General features: G+C 42.5%; 1 protein-coding gene across 4 annotated transcripts in view; it reads right to left on the reverse strand.

Annotated features, from left to right (window-relative positions):
• tatdn1 (TatD DNase domain containing 1) overlaps nucleotides 1-24,954 on the reverse strand; it is a 90,326-nt gene that overhangs the window by 55,349 nt on the left and 10,023 nt on the right. For all 4 annotated transcript variants that reach the window (XM_041189231.1, XM_041189229.1, XM_041189232.1 and 1 more), the window contains 5 exons: nucleotides 22,072-22,215; nucleotides 21,873-21,915; nucleotides 19,487-19,572; nucleotides 11,112-11,152; nucleotides 8,497-8,573 (listed from right to left, as the gene is read on the reverse strand). In XM_041189231.1, the coding sequence (XP_041045165.1) occupies nucleotides 8,497-8,573; nucleotides 11,112-11,152; nucleotides 19,487-19,572; nucleotides 21,873-21,915; nucleotides 22,072-22,215 (391 nt within the window). The remainder of the gene's footprint in view (nucleotides 1-8,496; nucleotides 8,574-11,111; nucleotides 11,153-19,486; nucleotides 19,573-21,872; nucleotides 21,916-22,071; nucleotides 22,216-24,954) is intronic.

Below are 24,954 nucleotides of genomic sequence, written 5' to 3' on the forward strand. Positions count from 1 at the left end.
CTCAGTGCCCCCCTCGCACACCCGCTCTCTCTCAGTGCCCCCCTCGCACACCCGCTCTCTCTCCGTGCCCCCCTCGCACACCCGCTCTCTCTCCGTGCCCCCTCGCACACCCGCTCTCTCTCGTGCCCCCCTCGCACACCCGCTCTCTCTCCGTGCCCCCCTCACACGCCCACTCTCTCTCCGTGCCCCCTCACACGCCCACTCTCTCTCCGTGCCCCCCTCACACGCCCACTCTCTCTCCATCCCCCCCACACACTCACTCTCTCACCCTTCCCCCTCCCCTCACTCACTCTCTCTCCGTCCCCCCTCACACGCCCACTCTCTCTCTGTCCCCCCCACACACTCACTCTCTCACCCTCCCCCTTCCCCTCACTCATCCCTCTCACCCTCCCCAAGGCTCCTTAGACAGCACCTTCCAAACTCTCAGCCACTACCATCTAGAAGGACAAGGGCAGCCGATAAATGGGAACACTACCACCTGGAAGTTCCCCTCCAAGTCACTGACCATCCTGACATGGAAATATATCGTCATTCCTTCACTGTCGCTGGGTCAAAATCCTGGAATTCCCTCTCTAACAGCACTTTAGGTTTACCTACACCATTTGGACTGCAGCAGTTCGAGAAGGCAGCTCACCACTACCTTCTGAACAGCAACTAGGAAAGGGCAATAAATGCTTGCCCAGCCAGCGAAGCCCACATCCTGTGAATAAATAAAAAAAAACACACCTACTCTCTTAACAATCCCCCTCCATTCTCTCCCTCTCTCTTCGCCCTCTCTCCCAGCCTCCATACTCTCTTATTCCCCTCTTCTCACTCTCTTTTACCACCCCCCACACTCACACTCTCACACCGTCTGCAGTCACTCAATTTCTCCGATGCCATCGGGCCCCACTCTCGCTGCCTCATGTTGTGTTTTGGCCCACCTGAGCCCCGGTCCAGATGCACGAGCCCCACAGGCCATGCCTTGGACAAGCCTGCAATAGACTGTCTTGGGTGAAATTAGCATATACCAATATGAGTTAACAACTAGGATTCTTGGCTATCAAATCAAAAAAAAAAGAAACCAAGCCCTTTCTACACCTAAATAAAGTCAAAAGTAATCTTGAAAGCACCCATTCCACTATCTCACTGGTTAGCCCACTGTTCAAAATGGTGAGTAGAGCACATTATATCCCTTAAACACAACCATTTGGGAAAAGGATTGCTTAAATACTTTCAGAAATGTATCGCAGTATCTTTACAGTGCAGGAGGTGGCCATTCAGCTTATCGAGTCTGCACTAGCTCTCTGAAAGAACATTCTACCTAGTCCCACTCCCCTGCCTTATTCCTGTAACCTTGCACATACTCTCTTTTCAGGTAGCAATCCAATTCCCTTTTGAATACCTCAATCAAACCTGCCTCCATCACCCTTTCAGGAACTTTGTTCCAGACTCCAATCACCCTTTGGGTGAAAAAAATTTCCCCACATCACACTTACTCCATATGCTAATTATTTTGAATCTGTGCCCTCTAGCTCTTGACGTTCTCTTGAGTGGGAACAGTTTTTCACTATTTACCCTGTCCATACCCCTCAGGATCTTGAATACCTCCATCAAGTCTTCTCTCAGCCTTCTTTTCTCCAAGGAAAATAGTCACAACCGCTCCAATCTATCCTCATATCTACAGTTCTTCATCCTGGGAATCATTCTTGTGAATCTTCTCTGTACTCTTTCCAATGCCTTCACATCCTTCTTCAAGTATGACACGCAGAACTGGATGCAGTACTCCAGATTAGGCCTAACTAGTGTCTTACATAAGTTCAACATGACCTCCTTACTCTTGTACTTAATGCCCTACTATAAAGCCTAAGATACTATATGCTTTATAAACTGCTCTCTCAACATCTTCAACGACCTATGTATGTATACACCAAGGTCCCTCTGTCCCTGCACCTCCTTTAGAGGCTGTCCCTTTATTTTATACTGTCTCGCCAAAGCTTTCCTGCCAACATGAATCACCTCAATTTTTCTGCGTTGAATTTCATCTGCCACTTGTCTCTACATGTCTATGTCCTTTTGAAGTTCAAGACTATCCCCTTCACAGTTGACAACCTTTCCAATCTTCGTTTCATCTGCAAATTTTGAAATCATGCCCTGCACACCACAGTTTAGGTCATTAATATGTATCAGTATCATGGAGAGATATTAATGCCGATATTAAAATTTAAATTGGACTTGTAGTAGAGTGAGTGTGTGTGTGTGGGTGGGTGGGTGGCGGGGGGGGGGGGGGGGGGGGGGGGGGGGTGGGGGGGTGGATTAAAGCCAGCTAGTCTGGGTGCTTTGATGTATAGTAGTTTGAGATGTTAATTAGATAAATGTAAGTTAAAAGATAAAGTGTAATTTGCATTTTTAAATAAATCATTCAGAAGAATAGGTAAACTCTTGCACAGAGCTGGGAGATGCCAAGCCATGTGTTTATATTACTAATAAAATTGGTGGAATGAAAGGATTCTTGTTAGGAGAGGTAACATTTAAAAAACCTTGTAATACAATGGAAAATTTACATTCAAAGGGGAAGCTAGGTATATATAGAAAGGAGTTTGCATGTGTCATTCAGGGGCATGTAAGATCTAGTCAGCCTGTAAGCCAACAACAGTGGCTGCAAATTGAAAGGAGCCTAAGTTTGAATTTGTAAGATCAAATGTGCTTTGCCTGGTGCCTGTTTAAAGTCTATGGGCAGAATTTTACTGCCCCATTTCGGCGGGGGGGCCATAAAATACGGCGAGCCATTATAAACCCCAATGACTTCAGTGGGAACGTAAAATCCCGCTACCATAAAATTCTGCCCTATGGGTTATTGTTGCCTTGGTGAAGATTTACCTGGGAGTGATTAATTTGGGAATTTGTTTAAAAGTTATTATAGCAGTAATTTATAGACGTGTGTATGTGTTTAAATTTGTTGTTAAATTAATAAATGTTTAATTTAGTTTTATATAAAAAACCTCTTGCGGCTTGCTGGTTTTTATGCCTGAATTCAAAGGTGCATCTCAAACATACCAATTGAAAATATAGGCTATGACAGTTGTTCAAGTTTCCCTGGGATTTAAACAACTCAGTCTTTACCAACTGCTGTGTCATAACATCAGGAAGAGCAAGGGTTCCAACAATGACCCCTGAGGAACTCGATTACAAACCTTCCTCCAATCTGAAAAACAACCTTTTATCATTACTGTTTCCTGTCACTCAGCCAATTTCTTATCCAAGTGCTTACTTTCCCTTTATTCCATGACCTAGAATTTTGCTCACAAGTCTGTTGTGAGGCGCTGTATCAAATACCTTTTGCGAATCCATATACACCACATCAACAGAGTTTCCTTTATCAACCTTCTCTGTTACCTCCTCAAAAAACTCCAGCAATTTAGTTAAACATGATTTTCCCTTGATAAGTCCATGCTGGCTTTCCTTAATTATCCTGCACTTGTCTAAGTGACTATTGATTTTATCCCATACTATAGTTTCCAGAAGTTTCCCCACCACCGATGTCAAACTGACTGGCCTGTATCTGCCAGCTTTATCCCTGCACCCCTTTTTGAACAAGGGTGTAACATCAGTCCTATGGCACCTCCCTGTGTCTAAGGAAGACTGGAAGATTATTAATAGTGCCTCTGCAATTTCCACATTCATTCTCCTCAGTGCCCTTGGATGAATCTCATCAAGTCCTGGTACCTTATCTATCTTAAGTAAAGATAGCCTTTCCAACACCTCTCTCCTCTCAATTTTAAGTTCTTCTAGTAGTCCAGTTATCTCCTCTCTCACTTCGACCTGGGTAGCAGGTTCTTCCTTTGTAAAGGCAGATGTAAAATACTCATTCAACACTTCTGCTATTTCTTCAGCCTCCACATGCAAGTCCCCTTTTTGTCTCTAATCAGCCCTACTCTTTCTTTTACCACCCTTTCATTATCTACATGCTTATAGAAGACCTTGGGATTCCCTTTTACATTAGCTGCTAGTCTCTTTTCATGCTCTCTCCTTGCTTGTCTTATGAGTTTCTTCACTTCCTCTCTGGTCCTTCTACATTCAGCCTGATTCACCATTGTATTTTCTATCTGACATCTGTCATACGCGCACTTCCTCCTTTTCATCTTTACCTCTACCTCTCTCGTCATCCAGGCGCACTGGATTTATTTATCCTACCTTTCCCCTTCAATGGAATATACCTTGACATTGCCTGCAATACTTTTTCTTTGAGGGTGACCCATTGTTCAGCCACTGTCTTTTCTGCCAACATTTGATTCCAACTCACACGACTCAGATGCATTCTCATCCAATCGAAGTTGGCTTTCCCCCAATTAATTATCCCTGCTCTGGGTTTATCTCTGTCCTTTTCCATGATTAATCTAAACTTTATGATATAATTGTCAATGTCCTCAAGAGGTTCTCTCACTGATATTTGACCCTCTTGGGCCAAATCATTCCCCAAGACCAGGTCCAAAAGTGCATGTCCTCTCATTGGACCGAAAACATACTGCTGCAGAAAATTATCTTGAACACATTCCAGGAACTCTCGCCCCTCTTGTCCTTTTGTACTATTGCTATCCCAGTCTATATTTGGATAATTGAAGTCTCCCATTATGATTACTCTACAACTCTTGTACCTCTCCAGAATTTATTTGCTAATGTGTTTCTGCACATCCCTTCCACTGGTTGGTGGTCTATATACGACACCAATGTTATTGCACCTTTCCCATTTCTTACCTCAGATTCTGACCTTGACCTCTCTGGAACATCCTCTCTTAGTACTGTAATGCCATCTTTTGCCAATATTATCTCTCCTCCCCCCACCCTTTTCTTCCTTTCCTGTCTCTCCAGAGCACCTTGTACCCAGGAGTATTTTAACACCCAGTCCTGCCCATCTTTGAGCCAGGTCACTGTTATCGCAGGAATATCATAATTCCATTTGTCCACTTGTGCCTGTAGTTCACCAATCTTATTAATCACACTCTGTGCATTCACATTGCACATTAGCCCTGATTTAGGCTTTATGTTCCCGCTTATTCTGACCCCCATCTAATGGCTTACTGTTGCCTACTTTAATTCTATCAAACTCTCCAAGTATTCTATCTACCTTGATGCAACTCTCTCTGATATATCCTCGTTATCAGCTGATAGCTCACTACTTCCCACTGCCAGTTTTCTCCTCTGCACTTGGAATTTCCCCCAGGTTCCCACCCCTTCTGCCAATCTAACTTAAACCCTCCCCAACAGCACTAGCAAACCTCCTCGTGAGGACACGTCCCTGTCCTGTTAAGATGTAACCTGTCCTCCTTGTACAGATCCCACCTGCCCCAAAACTGATCCCAATGCCTCAGAAATCTAAAGCCCTCCCTCCTTCTCGATTTCTCCAGCCATGTATTGAACTGCTCAATCTTCCTACTCTTAGGTTCACTAGCATGTGGCACTGGGAGTAATCCCGAGATTACTGCTCTTGAGATCCTGCTTTTTAATTCCCTTCCTAACTCCTTAAAATCTGTTTTCAGGACCTCATCCCTTTTCCTACCTATGTCATTGGTCCCAACATGGACCACGACCTCTGTTCACCCTTCCTCCAAAAGAATGTCCTACAGCCACGGCCGCATGGAAGAGATACTTAAAGATGTATTTTAGATCTAAAGTGGGCAGCCTTAGACTTTCTGCATTACATATTCTGTCCACTCACCTGGTCTGTCTATGTTCCTCCATAAACCCCTTCTTCGATCCTAGCTTAGGGTCACCTGCAAACCTGGATATACAACTCACTGGGCAGAATTTTGCCCTTAACGGGCGGGTGGGCCCCACCGGCTCGGTTGCAGGTGGGCAGCCGATTGCCACTGCTGAAATGGACACCACCACCATTTTAAGTGGGCGGGCCAATTAAGGCCCGCCCAGCAGGTTGCCTGACAGGAAGCACTATGCACTTCTCATGCTGGGGGGGGGGATTCCCCAACTTCCAGAGTGCGCTCTTTTGCGCGAAAGAGCGCACATCTCCCTGAGACTAAGTGTTGTCTCAGGGAGATCACTGACTGTTTTAAATATCACAAATAGAATAATAAAAAAATTAACATGTCCCCCTCATGTGACAATGTCACACAAGATGGGACATGTTAATAAATATGACTAAAACTTTATGAAACTTTTTAAAAAGTTGGACGGATGGGGCCTTTAATTGTCTTAATGATCCTGTCAATGGCCTCAATTGGCCATTGACAGGTCGGCGGGCGGACAGCTAATTGCGCTGTCTGCCCGCCTTCCTGAATATTTAACGAGGCAGGATGACATCGGAGGTTCCTCCTGACATCATCCCGCATCATGTTCACATCGGCGAGCAGGCCCCGCCCCCAACTCGCCGATGGAAAAATTCAGGCCACTATTTCTTTAAGTCACAAATATATATCATGAAAAGTTGGTGCCCCAGTACAGATCCCGGGGAAACAACACTTGACACATCCACCAATCAAAGAATAAATACTTTTTTCTTCCCCTTCTGCTACCTAACCAATTATCTCAGAAAGAATCCTATTCAGTTGTCTGAAAAGGGCAGTTCTGAAGCATGTCAGTGGTTCTTGGCAGTCTTCTCCAAGACCATTGGTAATATACCCCCTTCACTCCCCAACTCTCGTTTAGAACAGCATTTAAAAATTTGAAAGGAATAGCATTCACTTCCATCATCCTGCTGTTAACTAGGCAGCGCAGTACAGAGCCTACTTGCTCCTATCAAGTGGTTCATTAAATTCTTGTAACATATTCCACTGACTGTTCCAACCTTCATGTAGATAGTCTGTTGGGTCAAATTCCACTTCAATATAATGTTCCTTCCGGGCATCACAGATCTGTTGAAGAGTTCATCATTTGTGCTATCTGACCATGATTGGTGGATCACAGACGTAATTGCACAACCGCATGCATACAACAACCGATCTTGCCTCATCTTTCTAATAATTCTCATGATGTTTTTTCTTTTTTCATTCACGGGATGTGGGCATTGCTGGCTAGGCCAGCATTCATTGCCCATCCCTAATTGCCTTTGAGAGGGTGGTGGTGAGCTGCCTTCTTAAACTGCTGCAGTCCCTGTGGTGTAGGTAAACTCACAGTGCTGTTAGACAGGGAGTTCCAGGATTTTGACCCAGCGACAGTGAAGGAACAGCAATGGTTCCAAGTCAAGATGGTGAGTGGCTTGGAGGGGAACTTGCAGGTGTGGTGTTTCCATGTGATTGCTGCCCTTGTCTTTCTAGGTGGTAGTGGTTGTGGGTTTGGCAGGTGCTGCCTAAGGAGCCTTGGTGAGTTCCTGCAGTGCATCTTATAGATGGTATACACTGTTGCCACTGTGCATCGGTGCTGGTGGGAGTGAATGTTTGTGGATGGGGTGCCAATCTAGCAGCTGCTTTGTCCTGAATGGTGTCAAGCTTCTTGAGTGTTGTTGGAGCTGCACTCATCCAGGCAAGTGGAGATTATTCCATCACACTCCTGACTTGTGGCTTGTAGATCGTGGACAGGCTTTGGAGAGTCAGGAGGTGAGTTACTTGCTGCAGGATTCCTAGCCTCTAACCTGCTGTTGTTACCACAGTATTTATATGGATGATCCAGCTCAGTTTCTGGTCAATGGTAACCCCCTGGATGTGAAAGTGTCAAGGAGCAATGGTTAGATTCTCTCTTGTTGGAAATGGTCATTACCTGGCACTTGTGGGGCGCAAATGTTACGTGCCACTTGTCAGCCCAAGCCTGGTCTTGCTGCATTTGGACATGAACTGCTTCAGTATCTGAAGCAGTGAACATTGTGCAATCATCAGCAAACATTTCCACTTGTGACCTTATGATGGAAGGGAGGTAATTGATGAAGCAGCTGAAGGTGGTTGGGCTGAGGAAACTACCCTGAGGAATTCCTGCAGTGATGTCCTGGAACTGAGATAATTGACCTCCAACAACCACAACCATCTTCCTTTGTGCTAGGTATGACTCTAACTAGCGGAGGGTTTCCCCCCACCCTCACCCCCAATCCCCGTTGACACAGGATGTGTTGCACCTTCTGGAACTATATCGCCGTTTCTTCACTGTCGCTTGATCAAAATCCTGGAGCTCCCTTCTCTGCAGCATTGTGGGTGTACCTGCACCAGATGGATTGTAGTGGTCCAAGAAAGGGGCTCACCACCACCTGCTCAAAGACAATTAGGGATGGGCAGCAAATGCTGGCCTTGCCAGTGACGTCCACATCCCATGAAAAGGAAAAAAATATATAAATCACCCTTTCAACAGCTTTTGGTTGCTCCAAAGAAATGTCAAATACCTCTATGAAGACCTGTTGCTGCCTAATAGTTTCCCTTCCCCTTGTATCTAACAGGACCCTGCTTAGTGGATAAGTGACTAGCAAGCCCTAGCTTCATTCAGTTTCTGACATCAGCTTCAAGGTAATCATTGCTTTATGTACTTTAAAGGCTGCATATTCACAGTAACCATAACTGAAACAAACTGTACATTGAAACTTACCAGCCATTGATACCAATATAGAGGCCCAATTCTACAAGTGCAGCAGCTTCCTCTTTTGTACCATCGAAAGAGTGCACCTAAAGAAAATTGATTAGGAAACTTACAAATCATTCTTTAATAATTCTTGTTTTTAAAATACACTAACTATTAAGTGCTGGCTTTTATGAGGCAATAAATTATAAGTAGGATAGAAATATGATGAAGTAATTTTGTGTTCTTGTTACTCTAAACCTTCCATTTCAGCATCAGCTAACACAGCAAGATAACATCTACTGACCACATTAGCAGAGGCTCAAATCAAGTTTCAGTTTTAACAACTTAAGCGTTCTGCAAGGTCACATAGATTGGTCACATGATCTACATGTCATTTGGAAAGGTTTAAAAAATAAGAAAACAATATTCAATCTGTAGAGGTAGACTGAGGATCGAAAAAGAAAGAAAGTTGGCAACACAAGTTGAAGAAAAAAGAAAGATGATGTGAGATACATAAAAGGTGCCAGTTAGATCAGCTGGCAATAGTGTGATACAGAATAGCACCAACAGTGCGGGTTCAATCCCATTCTTGGGGCTTGCCTCCTCCCCAGAGTGCTACCATGGCATAAGCTACACGAAGAATGACAGAAAATACACAAATGCTTGACGGACAAGTTAAGTCACAAGGATCAGAATTTTGAATAGAAGATATTAAGTAACAAGATTAGATAACAGGTCAAATAAAGCTTTGTTGCTGTGTGCTCCCTAATCCACAATTTTATATCCATTAAAAACAAATGAGGAGCTAAAACTGTGGGCTGCCAGAAGTGGAAAATACCAGACACAACCTGTAACAAATTTAGGAGAAGAAAAGTACTTCACACCCATTGAAATAAGGAAAAATCAGTGTTAGAAGATTCTACGTTTTACACCACTGTGGATTGAAATACAACATTTAGGTAAACACAATAGTGCAGTAACGAGGGATTGCTTATGGATAGAGGTGCCAAATTTCCAATGAGATGTTAAACAGAGACCCTGTGTGCCAACACTCCTCTCTCAAGCAACACTAACAAAAACAGATTATCTAGGCATTCATTTGTAGGACCCTGCAGTCCTACAAGCTATTTGCTTACATAGCAACATTGCAATAATTATTTTACTGCAAAAGTAATCCATCAGTCGTAAAGCACTTTGAAACAACCCGAGGAGACAATAGACACTATATAAATGCAAGTTTTTTCTTTCTTACGTGATCCAATACTTAACATGCCTTAGCTGAGTTCCAAAGTCTAGTGGATAAGTTTTCACTTTCACCACGTAGGTGGTAATTTACCAGAATGTATCACTTGTCGGACCACCAGATTCTCATTCCATTGATTTCTACAATAGACCATTGGCCCACTCAGTCAGGTTACCTCCCAAACAATGAAGACCAAAATTTACCCCATTGTGATACTTGTGTATCCATATATTTATCAGTCACATAGGCCTTACAATTTCACCACTTAATTAAAATCGATAAACAGAATCACAGAATTTTAATGGCACAGGAGGCCATTCAGCCCATCGTGTCTGCACCAGCTTTCCAAATGAGCATTATGACCTAATGCCATTGCCCTGCCTTTTCCCCAGGTGAAAATGAAAAATATCCTGGGGCCCGTATTGATCCCTAGACCAGTGAGAAAGAAGAAAACTGGGATTGTAAACTGCAAAAATTGGATAGATAATTTGATGTTATTAGGATTAAAACCTACCCAGCAATTAGAAATATTAAAATCATTAATGTTACCAAGATTCTATTACCACTTAATACTTAATGAGATGTTTCAAAATACTCTTAGGTCATATAATATGATGAAAAAAGCTGTTAAATGCATGCCACATCTTCCTGCTGAAATTACAGATGGCCTTCCACGCACAAGGGATAGAAATGGTGGTTTAGGACTTCCAAATCTCAAAACCCAGATACCACCTGCAATTATTAAAAAGTTGAAGGCCATGAAGGAATGGTGAGACCCTATCGTTAAAGCATCCATTTACTTTTAGTGGTATGAATCTGGATGAGAAGATTGAACAGTTTAAGAACTTGAAAGTACTACAAGGGATCCTGAGAATTACAAAGGAGTCATACAATTGTCCAGATGAGGAGAATGTTCTAAATCTGGTCGAAGATTCAACAAAACACCAATAAGATCTACTGGAGTGAAAAAATGTAAGAATTCATATGCTAAATGAAGAATGTCGAATTTCATGTCTGCATTGAACTTTCAAGGAGTGGATGTATCCTTTTTGATGAGCCACCATCCAATAAATGGTTACAGGTTAACATTAGGAACAATTCTCATTTATAAAAGCACAACAACTAATAGGTTCTCAATTAATTATTCATTGCCTATTGGGAGAAATGGACAGAAATAAAAACTGCAGGAGATGTGGTTTTGAAAATGAAACACTTCCCCCTCATCTTGGGAAGCTGTTTGTTCATCAAGGAATCAAGGATCTGGTTTGGAGATTTTCTACACAATTCCTGAATTTAGTGTAACATCATATTACAAAGAAGAGCATACGGTGATAATCAATTTCCTGATTCTCTATAATGAACGAGGTCAATTTGACGTAAGCATTACAGTTGGACTTACCACTCCTCCAACACATCTGTCCATATGTCTCTTCATTATATCTACAAATCAAGCAGTTGAAAAGGTTACAAATTTTGTTACAGATCATGTCCAATGTCTTTTGCTCAACCCTAGACATGCAGCAGAAACAATTAATTGTTTATACAATTCTTTAAAAAATAAACATACTTTCTTTAAAAAAGTGTAGTAGAGGAAATTAAAACCAAGGTGAAGAAATTAAGTGGGTTTCATTCCCAAACTCTCTGAACTTAGCCAAGTTTTCACAGGGAAATGTAACACTTCTCCAACCCAAGTAAATTAATATGAAGAGCAAACTTGTAGATTCTACTTTCCCCGTATTGGTGCCAATGCACCATGAATCAAAACCCATTTGTCCCACACCAATCTTTGAGCCATACATTCAACTCTTTAGTCTTATTTCCCCACGCCAATTCACTTGCGGCTCAGGTAGTAGTCCATGGATTATTACCTTTGTGGTTCTGCTTTTTAATTTAGCCTCCAGCTGCTCATAATCCCCAACCAGAACCTCTTTCCTAGTCTTATCCATGTTGTTGGTACCCACCGGAACCATGACAACTGGATCTTGCTCCCCCCAGTGCCTAGTTCTTCTCCTGGGGCAGAATTTTCTGCCTACCGGGCGGGCGGGCCCAACCCAATCTCCAGCAGGCGGGGAGCCGATCCCCGTTGGAGAAGCAGGCCCCACCACCATTTTACATGGGCAGGCCAATTAAGGTCCGCCCGGCATGACATCCGGCGGGAAGCGCTATGTGCTTCCTGTGCAGGCAGGGGGATTCCTCAAAAGCGAGAGTGCGCTCTTTCACGCATGTGCATGAAAGAGCGCACATCTCCCTGAGGCTAAGTGCTGCCTCAGGGAGATCGCTTCCACTTTGAAAAATAGAAAAAAAAAATTCCCTAACATGTCCCCCTCACATGGCAATGTCACATGAGATGGGACATGTTCATAATTTACATCATAACTTTATTAAACTTTTTAAAACCCTACATGAAACCTCATCTTGCTGGCGGATGAGGTTTCATGTTTTATCTATTTGCTGCCAGGGCTCCTGGCCTGCCCGCCAACTTTAAGGTTGGACGGGCAGGTCCTTTAATTGGTTAATTGATCCTGTCAATGGCCTCACCTGGCCAGTGACAGGTCAGCAGGCCCACAGCTGATTTTGCTGCAGGCCCGCCTGCCTGAAAATTTAAATGGGCTGGGATGACGTCAGGGGTTCCCCCTGCTTGCAGACGGCAAAATTCTGCCCCAGCCCTGAGCAGATGTCCTGAACTCTGGCACCAGGCAGGCAACACAGCCTTCAGGACTCATGTTCCAGCTGGAGTACTGTTTTTGGCTGCAGTAGAGAGCTTCAGTTGGAGTCTGGTGACTGAGGGAGTTTAGGGATTAATTTCTATCCAAAGTCTAGTCTTTCTTTAATTTAGCAATTAACTAAAAATTGCTGTTAGGGCTGGAAGGTGGTGAGTTTTAGTCCAGCCTTAAAACAGGGCTCATACAGGCTTTGCTTGCAGCTGCAACTAGTTAATTAGACAACGGGCTTAATCAGGTTTTCAGAGGCTAGGTTCAGAGAGTATAAAAGTAGGCTATCTAATAAGTACCGACTTTGTCTGCACTGAGTGATGTTTTTGGCAGCAGTAGAGTGCTTCAGCTGGAGTCCAATAACTGAGGGAGGAGGTGCTCCTTTCTTTTTCTATCTTTGCTCAGAAAGAAGAGCAGTGGCCTTGGTAAGTAGGAATTGGTGAGTAAATGAGAAAAGTCTAATATGTTTTAGAGTTCCTATACTTGGATATAACTGCGAAGCACCAGGAAAAAGGGAAATTTAGGGCCAATATAATAAATATAAATAATCCAAAATAGAATAAAGTTAATTTAACGTGAGTAGAGTTAAGACATGGCAGGGCAACTTAGTCAAGTGGAATGTGTGTCCTGTAATATGTGCAAAGTCATGGATGCTACCAGTGTCCTAGATGACCACATATGCAGGAAGTGCTGTCAGCTGCAGAAACTTGAGCTCTGGGTTTCAGAGTTCAAGCGGCAGCCGGAGTCACTGTGGCACATCTGCGAAGCTGAGAGCTATGTGGATAGATGTTCAGAGAGGTAGTCACACTGCAGCTTTAGTAACTGGAGACAGGGAACGGGTGACCACCAGGCAGTCCAAGAGAACTAGGCAGGTAGTGTAGGGGTCTGCTGAGGTCCCGCTCACAAATTGGTTTTCCATTTTGGAAGCTGGTGAGGGTGCTGGTTCCTCAGAGGATAGCAACCAGAGCCAAGTTTGTGGCACCATGAGTGGCTTGGCTGTATAGGAGGGGACGAAGAAAAGAGAGCAATAGTGATGGGATTCATCGGTAAGGGGAACAGACAGGTGTTTCTGTAGATGTGACTCCAGGATGGTCTGTTGCCTCCCTGGTGCCAGGGTCAAGGATGTCAGAGTGACTGCAAGACATTCTTCTAGGGGAGGGTGATCAGCCAGAGGTTGAAGCCCACATTGGTACCAATAACTTAGGTAGGAAGGGGGGCATGGTCCTGCAATCAGAATTAAGGGAGCTAGGTAGAAAATTAGCAAGCAGGACCTCTAATGTAGTAACCTTGGAACTGCTTTTGGTGCCACATGCCAATGAGCACAGGAATAGGAGGATAAGGCAGATGAATGTGTGGCTGGAAAGATGGTGCAGGAGGAAGGATTTTAGATTCCTAGGACACTGGGGGAGATGGCAACTGTACAAGCCAGATAGGTTGCACCTGAACAGAGCTGGGACTGAGTTCCTTGTGGGGCATTTTACTAGTGCTGTTGTGAGGGCTTTAAGCTAACTTGGCAGAGTTGTGGGAGCTAAGAAAATATTAGAGGAATACCAAGGGGCACCAAATACTGGGAGGGACAGAAAGCACTAGTACAGAGAATAGTAAGTTAATAGGTAAATTTGGGGTAAGGGAGAAAGTAACGATCTAAACCAGGGTTACTGTGCATGTATGTGAATGTATGGAGTGTAGTAAATAAGGTGGAGAGTTAAAGGTGCAGATTGCCATGTGGAAATATGATGTGGTGGCGATAACGGACCTGGCTCAAGGAAGGGCAGAACTGGCTGAAATATTCCTGAGTACAAGGTGTACATTAGGGATGGGAAAGGAAGGAAAGGAGAAGGGCTGGCAGTACTGGTTAAGGAGTGCATTGCAGTGCTGGAGGAAATGTCCCAAAGGGCTCAAGGACAAAATCGATTTGGCTAGAGCTAAGGAACAAAAAGGGTGCAATTACGTTGGTCTGTGTAGACTATAGACCGCCAAATAGTGAGAAGGACATAGAAGAACAAATCTGCAGGGAAATTAGAGATGCAGACATGATAAAATAGTTATAATGGGGGACTTTAATTACTTGATTGTAGACTGGGACAGTGGTAGTGTCAAGGGCGGAGAGGGGCAAAAATTCTTAGATTGTGTTCAGGAGAATTTTCTACAGCAGCATGTGTCCAATGCAACAAGAAAAATGCAATGTTGGACCTGGTACTTGGAAATGAGGCGGGCCAAGTTGATCAAGTGTCAGTGGGGGAACATTTTAAGAGACAGTGATCATTGTATTGTGTGTTTTTGGATGATAGAAAAGGACAACAGGCAATCCAGAGTAAAAATAATTAATTGGACAAGAATTGACTTTGATGGGGCAAGAACAGAGCTGGGCCAAATAGAATGGAATGAAAGATTGTTCAGCTACAGATTGGAATGAAAGATTGTTCAGCTACAGTTTTTCCTGCCAATGGGCTACCTTCAAAAAGTATTGGTTCAGGCACAGTCAAGTTATATTCCCTCGAAAGGGAAAGGTAGGACAAACAAATCCAGAGCTCCCTGGATGAAAAAGGAGATTGAAAGTAAGATAAAGAAGAAAAAGTACACTTATGACAGGTATCGGGTAGAAAATACAATTGAGAACCCCAAGAGGAATACAGAAGGTTCAGAGGGGAGGTTAAAAAGCATATTCGAGAAGCGAAGAGGGATTATGAGAAAAAACTGACAGCCAACATAAAGGGGAATCCCAAAGTCTTCTACGGGCATATAAATAGTAAAATGGTGATAAGAGGAGGATTAGGAACCTAAAAGGGAATTTGCACATGGATAAAGGGGTCATGGCTGAGGTATTAAATGAATACTTTGCATCTGTCTTTACTAAGGAGGTAGATGCTACCAAGGCCATGGTGACAGGAGAGGAAGGGTTCAAAATTGATAAGGAGGAAGTGTTGAATAGACTGTCGGTACTTAAAGTTGACAAGGCACCAGAACTGGATGAGATGCATTCAAGGATATTGAAGGAAGAGAAGAAATTACAGGGGCACTGGCCATAATCTTTCAGTCTTCCCTATACTCAGGGGTGGTGCCAGAGGACTGAAGAATTGCAAACATTACACCCCCTTGTTCAAAAAAGTTTGTAAGGGTAAGCCCAGCAATTACAGAGCAATCAGTTTAACTTCAGTAGTGGGCAAGACTATAGAAACAATTACTCTGGATAGTATTAGTAGTCACAAGGAAAAATATGGGTTGATAAGGAAGATCCAGCATTAAATTCTAAAAGGGACATCGTGTTTAACTAACTTGGAGTTTTTTTGAAGAGGTAACAGAAAAGGTTGATGAGGGTTGATGTGGTGTACGTGGACTTTGTAAAGGCTTTTGACACAGTGCCACACAACCGATTTGTGAGAAGTTATTGCTCATGGAATAAAAGGGACAGTAGCAATGTAGATACAAATTGGCTGAAAAGTAGGAATCAGAGTAATGATCAATAGATATTTTTCAGGCTGGAGGAAGGTTTGTAGTGGAGTCCCCCAGGGGTCAGTGTTGGGACCCTTGCTTTTCCTGATTATATATTAATGATCTGGATCTTGGTGTGCAGGGGACAATTTCAAAGTTTGTGGATGATACAAAGCTTCTGAGCGTTGTGAACTGAGGAGGATGGTGTGGAACTTCAAGAGGACATAGACAAGTTGGTGGGGTGGGAAGATAGGTGGCAAATGAAGTGTGAGGTGGTGCATTTTGGTAGGAAGAACATAGACAGACAATATACAATAAGGGGTGAAATTTTGAAGGGGGTGCAGGAGCAGAAAGACTTGGGTGTGTGTGCATATAGATCATTGAAGGTGGCAAGACAGGTGGAGAGAACAGTTAATAAAGCATATGGTACCCTGGGATTTATTAATAGGGGCATAGAGAACAAGAGCAGGAAGGTTAAGCTGAAATTATATAAGACACTCATTAGACTTCAGCTAGAATATTGTGTATAGTTCTGGGCACCATATTACAGGAAGGATGTGAACACATTGGAGAGAATACAGAAGGGGTTTACAAGAATGATTCAAGGGGTGAGAAACTTCAGCTACAGGGATAAATTGGAGAGGTTGGGGCTGTTCTCCTTGCAGAGAAGGCCGAGAGGAGATTTGATAGAGGTGCTCAAAACCATGAGGGGGCTGGACAGAGTAGATAGGGAGCTATTCCCACTTGTAAAAGGATCAAGAACGAGAGGGCACAGATTTAGTAATTTGCAAAAGAAGCAAGTGTAACGTGAACTTTTTCACACAAGTGGCTATGTTCTGGAATGCAATGTCTGGAAGTGTGGCGGAAGCAGATTCAATCGAGGCATTCAAGAGGGCATTAGATGATTTTGAATAGAAACAATGTGCAAGAGTACAGGGAGAGGCAGGGCAATGGTATGAGATCATAATGCTCATTTGGAGAGCTGGTGCAGACATGATGGACCGAATGGTCTCCTTCTGTGCTGTTAAGATTCTATACCATGACATTTTTATTTACACCCCCCACTCTGCCTGAATGGGTCCCTGCACCATGATGCCATGGTCAGTTCACCAATTCACCTTACAGTCCTGCTTTCATTTATACAAGCAACTCGAACCTGATAGACAATTGCAAGGGCTGAGGCTCCTCCACTTCTAGCTTCTCGATTTCCCCATACCTGCCCTACTCGCTGTCACACCCTCCTGTCCCTGGCCAAAGACTGAATCAGAAGACCTAGCCGAAGATGTGTGACTACCTTCTGGAATAAAACGTCCAGGTTTCTTCCCCACCCTGATGTATCAGTGTCTGAAGCTTGGCCTCCAACTCATCAATTCTGAACCGGAGATCCTCAAACCACGGACACTTAATTGCGGGTGTACTGGTTGTGGATCACACCAGCATTCATCAGCTCCCACAAACTACAGCTGCAACACATCATCCATCCTTTTTCTATTTTCATTAAGATTTTTTTCTTCATTAAATTTTAATTAATGCCTCCAGTACTGCTTGTGCTTATATTATTTCAATTATTATACATACTCTGACTAAAATTCTCTACAGTAGATAAGAGAAAATGCTCACCAACCAATCACTTACTCTTTCCTGTTCTGATGTTCTTTGGAATGCTTTGATCCCACAGACTCTCACCACCCCCCTCTGTCCCCCCAAACTCTTCAAACACTTGCTGTCTCTAGGTCACCCTCTATTTCTGGTATGCAACTTGTGTCTTCTACAGCTACTGGAGGATAAAAAAAGGTAGAAAAAGGAGTGCCTCTTTTCATCTCTCCCCCCAGCCCCCACACTGAATTCCCATGTGAATCAAATTCCCAACTTCACACTCAGTCTACATGTCACTCCAGCATAATCTTCTCTCCATTTGTTCCCTTACTCTGTGCTGTTTGAAAACTTGTCGGCTTTTATAGAGCCACTGATGACTCACTAGCAAGCTCAGCTTCCTGTTAACACCTGTTCAAGGCAACCACTTACAGCTGATCGACGGATAGCTATTAGGCTATTAACTAACTTGAAATCTAAAAGTTCTAAATCAAAGCTTGGCTCTTAATCTAAATTTAAACTTGAGAAGAACTTACCAGAACTTACCATATGAACCAAATGCCAAACTTCACACTTGGTCTACATCTCACTCTGGTGTAGAACCCTTACAAACTTCAGGTGGTGAACTTCTTGCAGCAAAATTACTAGCCTTTGACCTGTTCTTGCAGCCACATGATTTACTGACTGATCCAGTTAAATTTCTAGTCAATGGGAACCTCCAGGTGCTGATGGTGGGGGATTCAGTGATGGTAATGCCTATGTCCACTTTGAAGTCTCACTATCCTTCTTGCATTCATAAAACTTCCAAGTTTTGTACCATTTGCCAATTTTGAAAGTGTGCCCTGCATGCCCAAGTATAGGTCATTAATATAGATAAAGAAAAGCAGTGGTCCTAGTACTGACCCCTGGGGAACACCATTGTATACTTCCTCTAGTCCAAAAAACAACCTGTTTCCTGGCATCTGGCCAACTTTGTATCCATGCTGCTACTTGTCCGACAGGCAACAATTTTTCTGACAAGCACTTTAACCAATTGCCTTTTTGATATCCATTTATACCACAGCAAATGCATTACTCTCTTCAATAATCTGTCAATTCATTGGAAAATTCAATCGAATTAGTTAAACATGATTTGTCTTCAACAGATTGTCATGAACGTTGAAGTTTACCAGACAATTGTTTTGAAATGTACCTTTAACTCAAAGTAAAAACAGAGAATTCCAGGTAAAGACTTCAGCTTTGAGACATGCCCATGCGATCTATCTGCCACGGGCAAAGAAACTCAAACAGAAACCCATTGGTGAGGGAGCAGTTTTAACCTCTTTTCACAGTATCACAGAAAAAGGACAGCTACTATTTGAGACGTGGAGACAAAAGAGCTACTGCTGTGGGAAAACAGGAGAAACTGTTATTGTGTAAACAACCAAGCAGGGTACTGGTGAGAGTTTGCTTTCACCAAGAAAGAGAATAGAACAGATAGGCTCTTGGAAGATTTGAGGAATAGTCACCAAGATGTGACTTGCTGGTGGTAATCGTATCCAAGGAAATTCAGGCTGAATGGAATGATTGTTAAAGGACAAGAAGTTTCAACCTGGCATGGTGGGGAGAAGTGAACCTCCACTGATGAGCTGGGAGTGACTGCAACTGTTCCTATAGTGCTACATTATTGCAATGCTGTGCTTCTGGCCATTGTGTTTCATATGATATTTTGATTGTAGCTAATAAGTGAATGTGAAACTTACATTTTTCTTTAGTTTGGTGTTAGTTTCCTGTTAATTAATGTTTGATTTATGTTGATTTTATTTTGTTACAGTAAAAATCTTAAGTGAAATCGGGTCCACCAGTTTATTTCCATTTGCTTGGGAAATTTATCTTTTTTTAAAAAGTTCTGTCTGTTACCCTAGTTGGGATCATCACTGATCAAATTAGAACCTTTGTAGTACTTTAGGACCAGTTTTAGACTATATGAATCATTTAACAATTGAAGAACCTGATTTGGTATTTTGAAAGAAACTCTACCATCTTATTTCAATCATACCTAAAAATTCTGGATGTGAATTTCTGCAGTGTAGAAACATGGGCAATTTAGTTTCTTCTGCCAAGTCAAACTGCTTTTCAAAGTATCTGAAAGAAAAAGTATATTCTCATTATTTCTAAATTTTACCAATTAAGGAAAGAAAAAACACAAACAGCTACCAATTAATATCTTAATGTCAACTTACCTATGCTAGTCAATAATGACTGTCAAGTTCAATGTGTTACAATGTATTCTAGAGTTTTTAGGAAGCTATTTTGAGACAAAAAAGATGCTGCCTAATGAATAAGATGGAGAGAGAATGGAAACTGAAAGCCAAGCCCAATATCTTTGATCACATAGGCTTAATATGAAACAAATGTTTTGCACCATGGACAGTTAACAGTTACTCATTTATTTATTCATATTGATTGCTTCTACTGCTCAGCAGCAAACACTGTATAAAATAAATTCTGCCTAAAATGAAGGGAATATATTATCACATCTTCACTGCAATTTTGCCTTATTATCCTCTTAACCAACCTGCTTAGCATATCATGGAGCTATGATTTATCTAAAATTTGGCATGGTAACTTAATTTGTTTAACTTGGTAAAGAAGATGTAATTAGTTCACCAAGTGATGATGGTTTCTTCTGAATTTTATTCAGTAATCATTTATGTCTACACTTTAATCCCCAGCTTTTATTCCTGATTTTACAGATATGGTAAAAGAAATGTCTTGACTTTTATCCCTTGAAATTAATCCCACAAACCCAGCGCCAACCTACTTTTGTTTTTGTGTTTCATCAAAAATCATCATGTGCTGCTTCACCTGGACAAGATCTACACAAGGTTAAACCAAACTTTATTTTACACCTAAGGCCCTTATTTTATCAAAGCTTCAATGCAAGTTCTTGACAAATGAAGCTGAGGTTGTTGCATCATCCAGCAGAAGACACTGTCAAAGTGACATTTCAAATGCAAAGAAAAGGTAAAATAAAAGAACTGAGACCACTTACATCATGATAACCTCTCTGAAAGAAATATGTACACAGTTGGGTGTGCAGGACACAATTTCAAAACTTGCAGGTGACACAAAGCTTGGAAGTATTGTGAACTGAGGAGGATAGCTTCAAGAGAACATAAGCTGATGGAATGGACAAACATGCAGCAAACAAAATTTAATGCTGAGAAATGTGAAGAGATTAATTTTGGTAGGAAGAAAGAGGAGTGGCAATATAAAATAAAGGATACAATTTTAGAGGTGGTGCAGAAGTAGAGGGACCAGACGCTTTACATGCACAAATCACTCAAATTAGCAGTAATAAAAACAGGAAAATGCTCTGAAGAGTCGGCATACGGACTCAAACAGTAATGTGGTTTCTCTCTCCTAAGATGCTGCCAGGCCTGCTGAGATTTTCCAGCATTTTCTGTTTTTATTTCAGATTTCCAGCATCTGCAGAATTTTGCTTTTATCTTAGTACTGAAAAGGGCAGGACAGGATGAGGAAAATGGTTAAAAAGGCATACAGAATCCTGGAATTTATAAACAGATGCCTAAAGCACAAAAGCAAGGAAATTATAGTGAACCTTTATAAACTCTGGTTTGGCCTCAACTGCAGTATTGTGTCCAATTCTGGACACAGTATTTTAGGAGTGATGTGAAGGCATTGGAGAGGAAGCAGAGAAGGTTTACAAGAATGGTTCCATGAATGAGCGACTTTAATTACATGGCCAGGCAAAGCTGGGACTGTTCACCTTAAAGGCTAAGAGGAGATTTGATAGAGATGCTCAACATCGTTAGGGCACTAGATAGGGAGAAACTGTTCTCATTGGCTAAAGGCTGGAGAACCAGAGGACACCGATTTTAGGTGAAAGCAAAAGAACCACGGGTTTTATGAGGAAAACGTTTTTTACCCAGCTAGTAGTTAAAATCTAGAATGCACTGTCTGAGATTCATTGTGAATTTCAAAAGAGTTGGATAATTATCTGAAGAGAAGAAATTTGCAGGGCTACAGGGTAAAGGCATAGGAGTGAGGCTACCTGAGTTGCTCTTGCAGATTTCCAGCATAAATGTGACAGGCTGAATGGCTGCCTCTTATGCTGTAACCATTTTGATTCTATGGTTACTTTCATTACACTAGAGGTCAATAGGCTAATTGCACATCAGCAGAAATAATCTGCATGCAAGAAGGATTTAAAGGTTGACATAACAAAAATCATTTAAAGATTTACACAAGATTGTTATCTCAGTGCAGAGACTTCTAATTACTGTCTTGTTACCGTTTGGGCATTACTATCTGTATAGAAACATCTGAGAGAGTAGTTAACCATTGTGCAGAAAGAAATTGAGAAGGGTGAAAACCAGATGTCTATGGCTTAAGTAAACTACTAGGAAAAAATGACTTACTTCAGTTGAATCTCTTTAGGACAGAATTCCAATCTGTCAAAATCTGAAAGTAAAAATAACAAGGGCCAGTAACTAACGTTAATATTATCAATCATTAGCCCTGTATAGAGTCTGGTTACAGAAAGTAATCAGTCTGTTTCCATTAGGAAACAATACAAAAACAATCCTGTAACATAACAGGCATTTTTTTTAAACTTACCCAAGCCACATTCCCCGATGGCCACTACTTTCCCTTTGTTCTCCATTGCCAGTGTTTTAAGATCAGACAGGTACTGCTCTGGATTATTCTGCTCAAATTCACTACAGCGTGTGGGGTGACAACCAATTGTACTGTAGAAAGTATCTGTGAAACAATGGCATTAAACAAATCAGCAACAAATTTTGCATAGAACCATTCATCATGACCATGAGAGAACCCTAGGCTTTATTCCCTGGCAATGAGGAGGTTAAGAGGTGATCTCATTAAGGGGTTTAAAATAATAAGAATTAACAAGGCAAATAGAACCTTTAATGCAGTAAAATGTCCCAAGGTGCATGACAGAAGTGTTATCACAAAATTTGACAGCATATGGAACTATCAGGACAAATGACTAAAAACTTTGTCAAGGAGGTAGGTTTAAGCAGCATTTAAAGGAGGAGAAAGAGATAGAAAGGCAAAGCATCTTAGGGTGGGAACTCCAGAGCCTAGGGTCCAGACAACTGGAGGCACAACCACCAATGGTGGTTAATATCAGGGATGTAGAGAAATCCAGAATTGGATAATCAGAGATCTGGGGGTTATAGGAGGTTACAGAGATAGCAAGGGGTGAAGACATGGAGAGATTTGAAAACAAGATGAAAATTTCAAAATCGAAGCATTGCCAGACTGGGAGCCAATGTAGGGGTGATAGAGGAATTGGAATTAGCCAAAGCAAGGATACAAATGGTAAGAGTTTTGGATGAGCTTAAGTTTTCGGGATGCAAGGTGGGGGCCAGCTAGAGAGCATTGGAATAGTTGAGTCTAGAGGTAACAAAGGCATGGATGAGGCTTTCAACAGCAGATAAGCTGAGGTTGGGGGAAGAGGGGGCAACATTATAGAGGTGAAAGTAGGTGATCTTGGTAAGGGAATAGATGTCTAGTCGATAGTCCGCCCACCTACCAACCTGACTTGGAAATATATCACCATTCCTTCACTGTTGCTGGGTCAAAATCCTGGAACACCCTTCCTAACAGCACATGGACTGCAGCAGTTGAAGGTGGCAGTTCACCACCACCTTCTCAAGGGCAACTAGGGATGGGCAATAAATGCTGGCCCAGCCAGCAAAGCCCACATTCCGTGAATAAACAAAAAAAGAAATAGAACAGCAAGGTTATGAGTATTCTGGTTCAGCTTTAGAATGACCAGGAAGAGGGATGTAGCTGGTAGTTAGGGAACAAGTTTGTGGCATGGAATGCACATAACAGCTTTGAGCTTCACCATCCTCACTAACTTGGATGAAATTTCTTCTCATCCAGGACTAGATGTCAGTCAGGCAGTGCAACAAATTGGAGACATTGGAGGGGTTGAGAGAGGTGCCATCACATCACACCTACCGAGTTTTTGCATAATGTTACAAAGGGGCACGTGAAACTAAGAAATAGGAGGTGGTCGTCAAGGATGGATCAACAGTGATTGTAGACGTAATGGTGCAGGTGTAGGGGAGGCGATGGCATAGTGGTATTGTTGCTGGACTAGTGATCCAGAGACCCAGGGTAATGCTCTGGCGACCCAGGTTCAAATCCTGCCATGGGTGGAATTTGGATGGATGGTAGAATTTGAATTCAATAAAAATCTGGAATTAAAAGTTTAATGTTAACCATGAAACCATTGTCAATTGTTGTAAAAATGCTTAGGGAAAGAAATCGGTTGTCCTTACCTGGTCTAGCCTACATGTGACTCCAGACCCACAGCAATATAGTTGACTCTTAAATGCCCTCTGAAATTGCCTAGCAAACCACTACAAAGTCACAAAAAAAGGAATGAAACCGGATGACCACCTAGCATTGACCTTGGCACCGGAAACGACAAATATAAACTCAGTCCTGTTGACACTGCAAAATCCTCCTTACTAACATCTGGGGGCTAGTGCCAAAATTGGGAGCTCTCAGACTTGTCAAGCAACAGCCTGACATAGTCATCCTCATGGAATCATACCTTACAGAATGTCCCCAGACACCATTACCATCATCCCTGGGTACGTCCCATCCCACAGGCAGCACAGACCCAGCAGAGATGGTATACAGTTATGAGGGAGTTGCCCTGGGAGTCCTCAACATCAACTTCAGACCCGATGAAGACTCATAGCATCAGGTCCAAAATGGGCAAGGAAACCTCCTGCTGATTACCATGTTCTGCCCTCCCTCAGTTGATGAACCAGTGCTCCTCCATATTGAACACTACTTGGAGGAAGCACTGAGGGTGGCAGAATGTACTATGGTGGGGGACTTCAATGTCCACCACCAAGGGTGGCTCAGTGGCACCACTACTGACCAAGCGGGCTAAGTCCTAAAGGACAGAGCTGTTGGACTGGGTCTGTAGCAGGTGGTGAGGGAAAAACATACTTGACCTCATCCTCATCAACCTGCCTGCCGCAGATGCATCTATCCATGACAGTATCAGTAGAAGTGACCACCGCACAGTCGTTGTGGAGACGAAATCCCGCCTTTACATTAAGGATAGCCTCCATCGTGTTGTGTTGCACTACTATGGTGCTAAATGGGATAGGTTTCGATCAGATCTAGCAACTCAAGACTGGGCATCCATGAGGCACTGTGGGCCATGAGCATGAATGAATAAAATAAGTGAAGGAAGGGAAGCCATTGATGGCACTTCTTTGGCTATGACTAAATAGACAAGTAGGAAACTAGGCAAGTGCCGTCTTACCCAGCTGGACAACAGAAAAGGATTCACAAAGATGGTTTGCCTTTGTCATACAGGATGCCAATTGTGATTCTGATAATACCATTTGATAGCACCAATTGGTACTGTGGAAGATGCAGAAGATCAATTGGAGTAGTTCAAACATGGAGTTGTGGGGAAGATGGGCACGGATTTGGGAGGCA

This window comes from Carcharodon carcharias, chromosome 6 (genome assembly GCF_017639515.1).
Source record: "Carcharodon carcharias isolate sCarCar2 chromosome 6, sCarCar2.pri, whole genome shotgun sequence".
NCBI lineage: Eukaryota > Metazoa > Chordata > Chondrichthyes > Lamniformes > Lamnidae > Carcharodon > Carcharodon carcharias.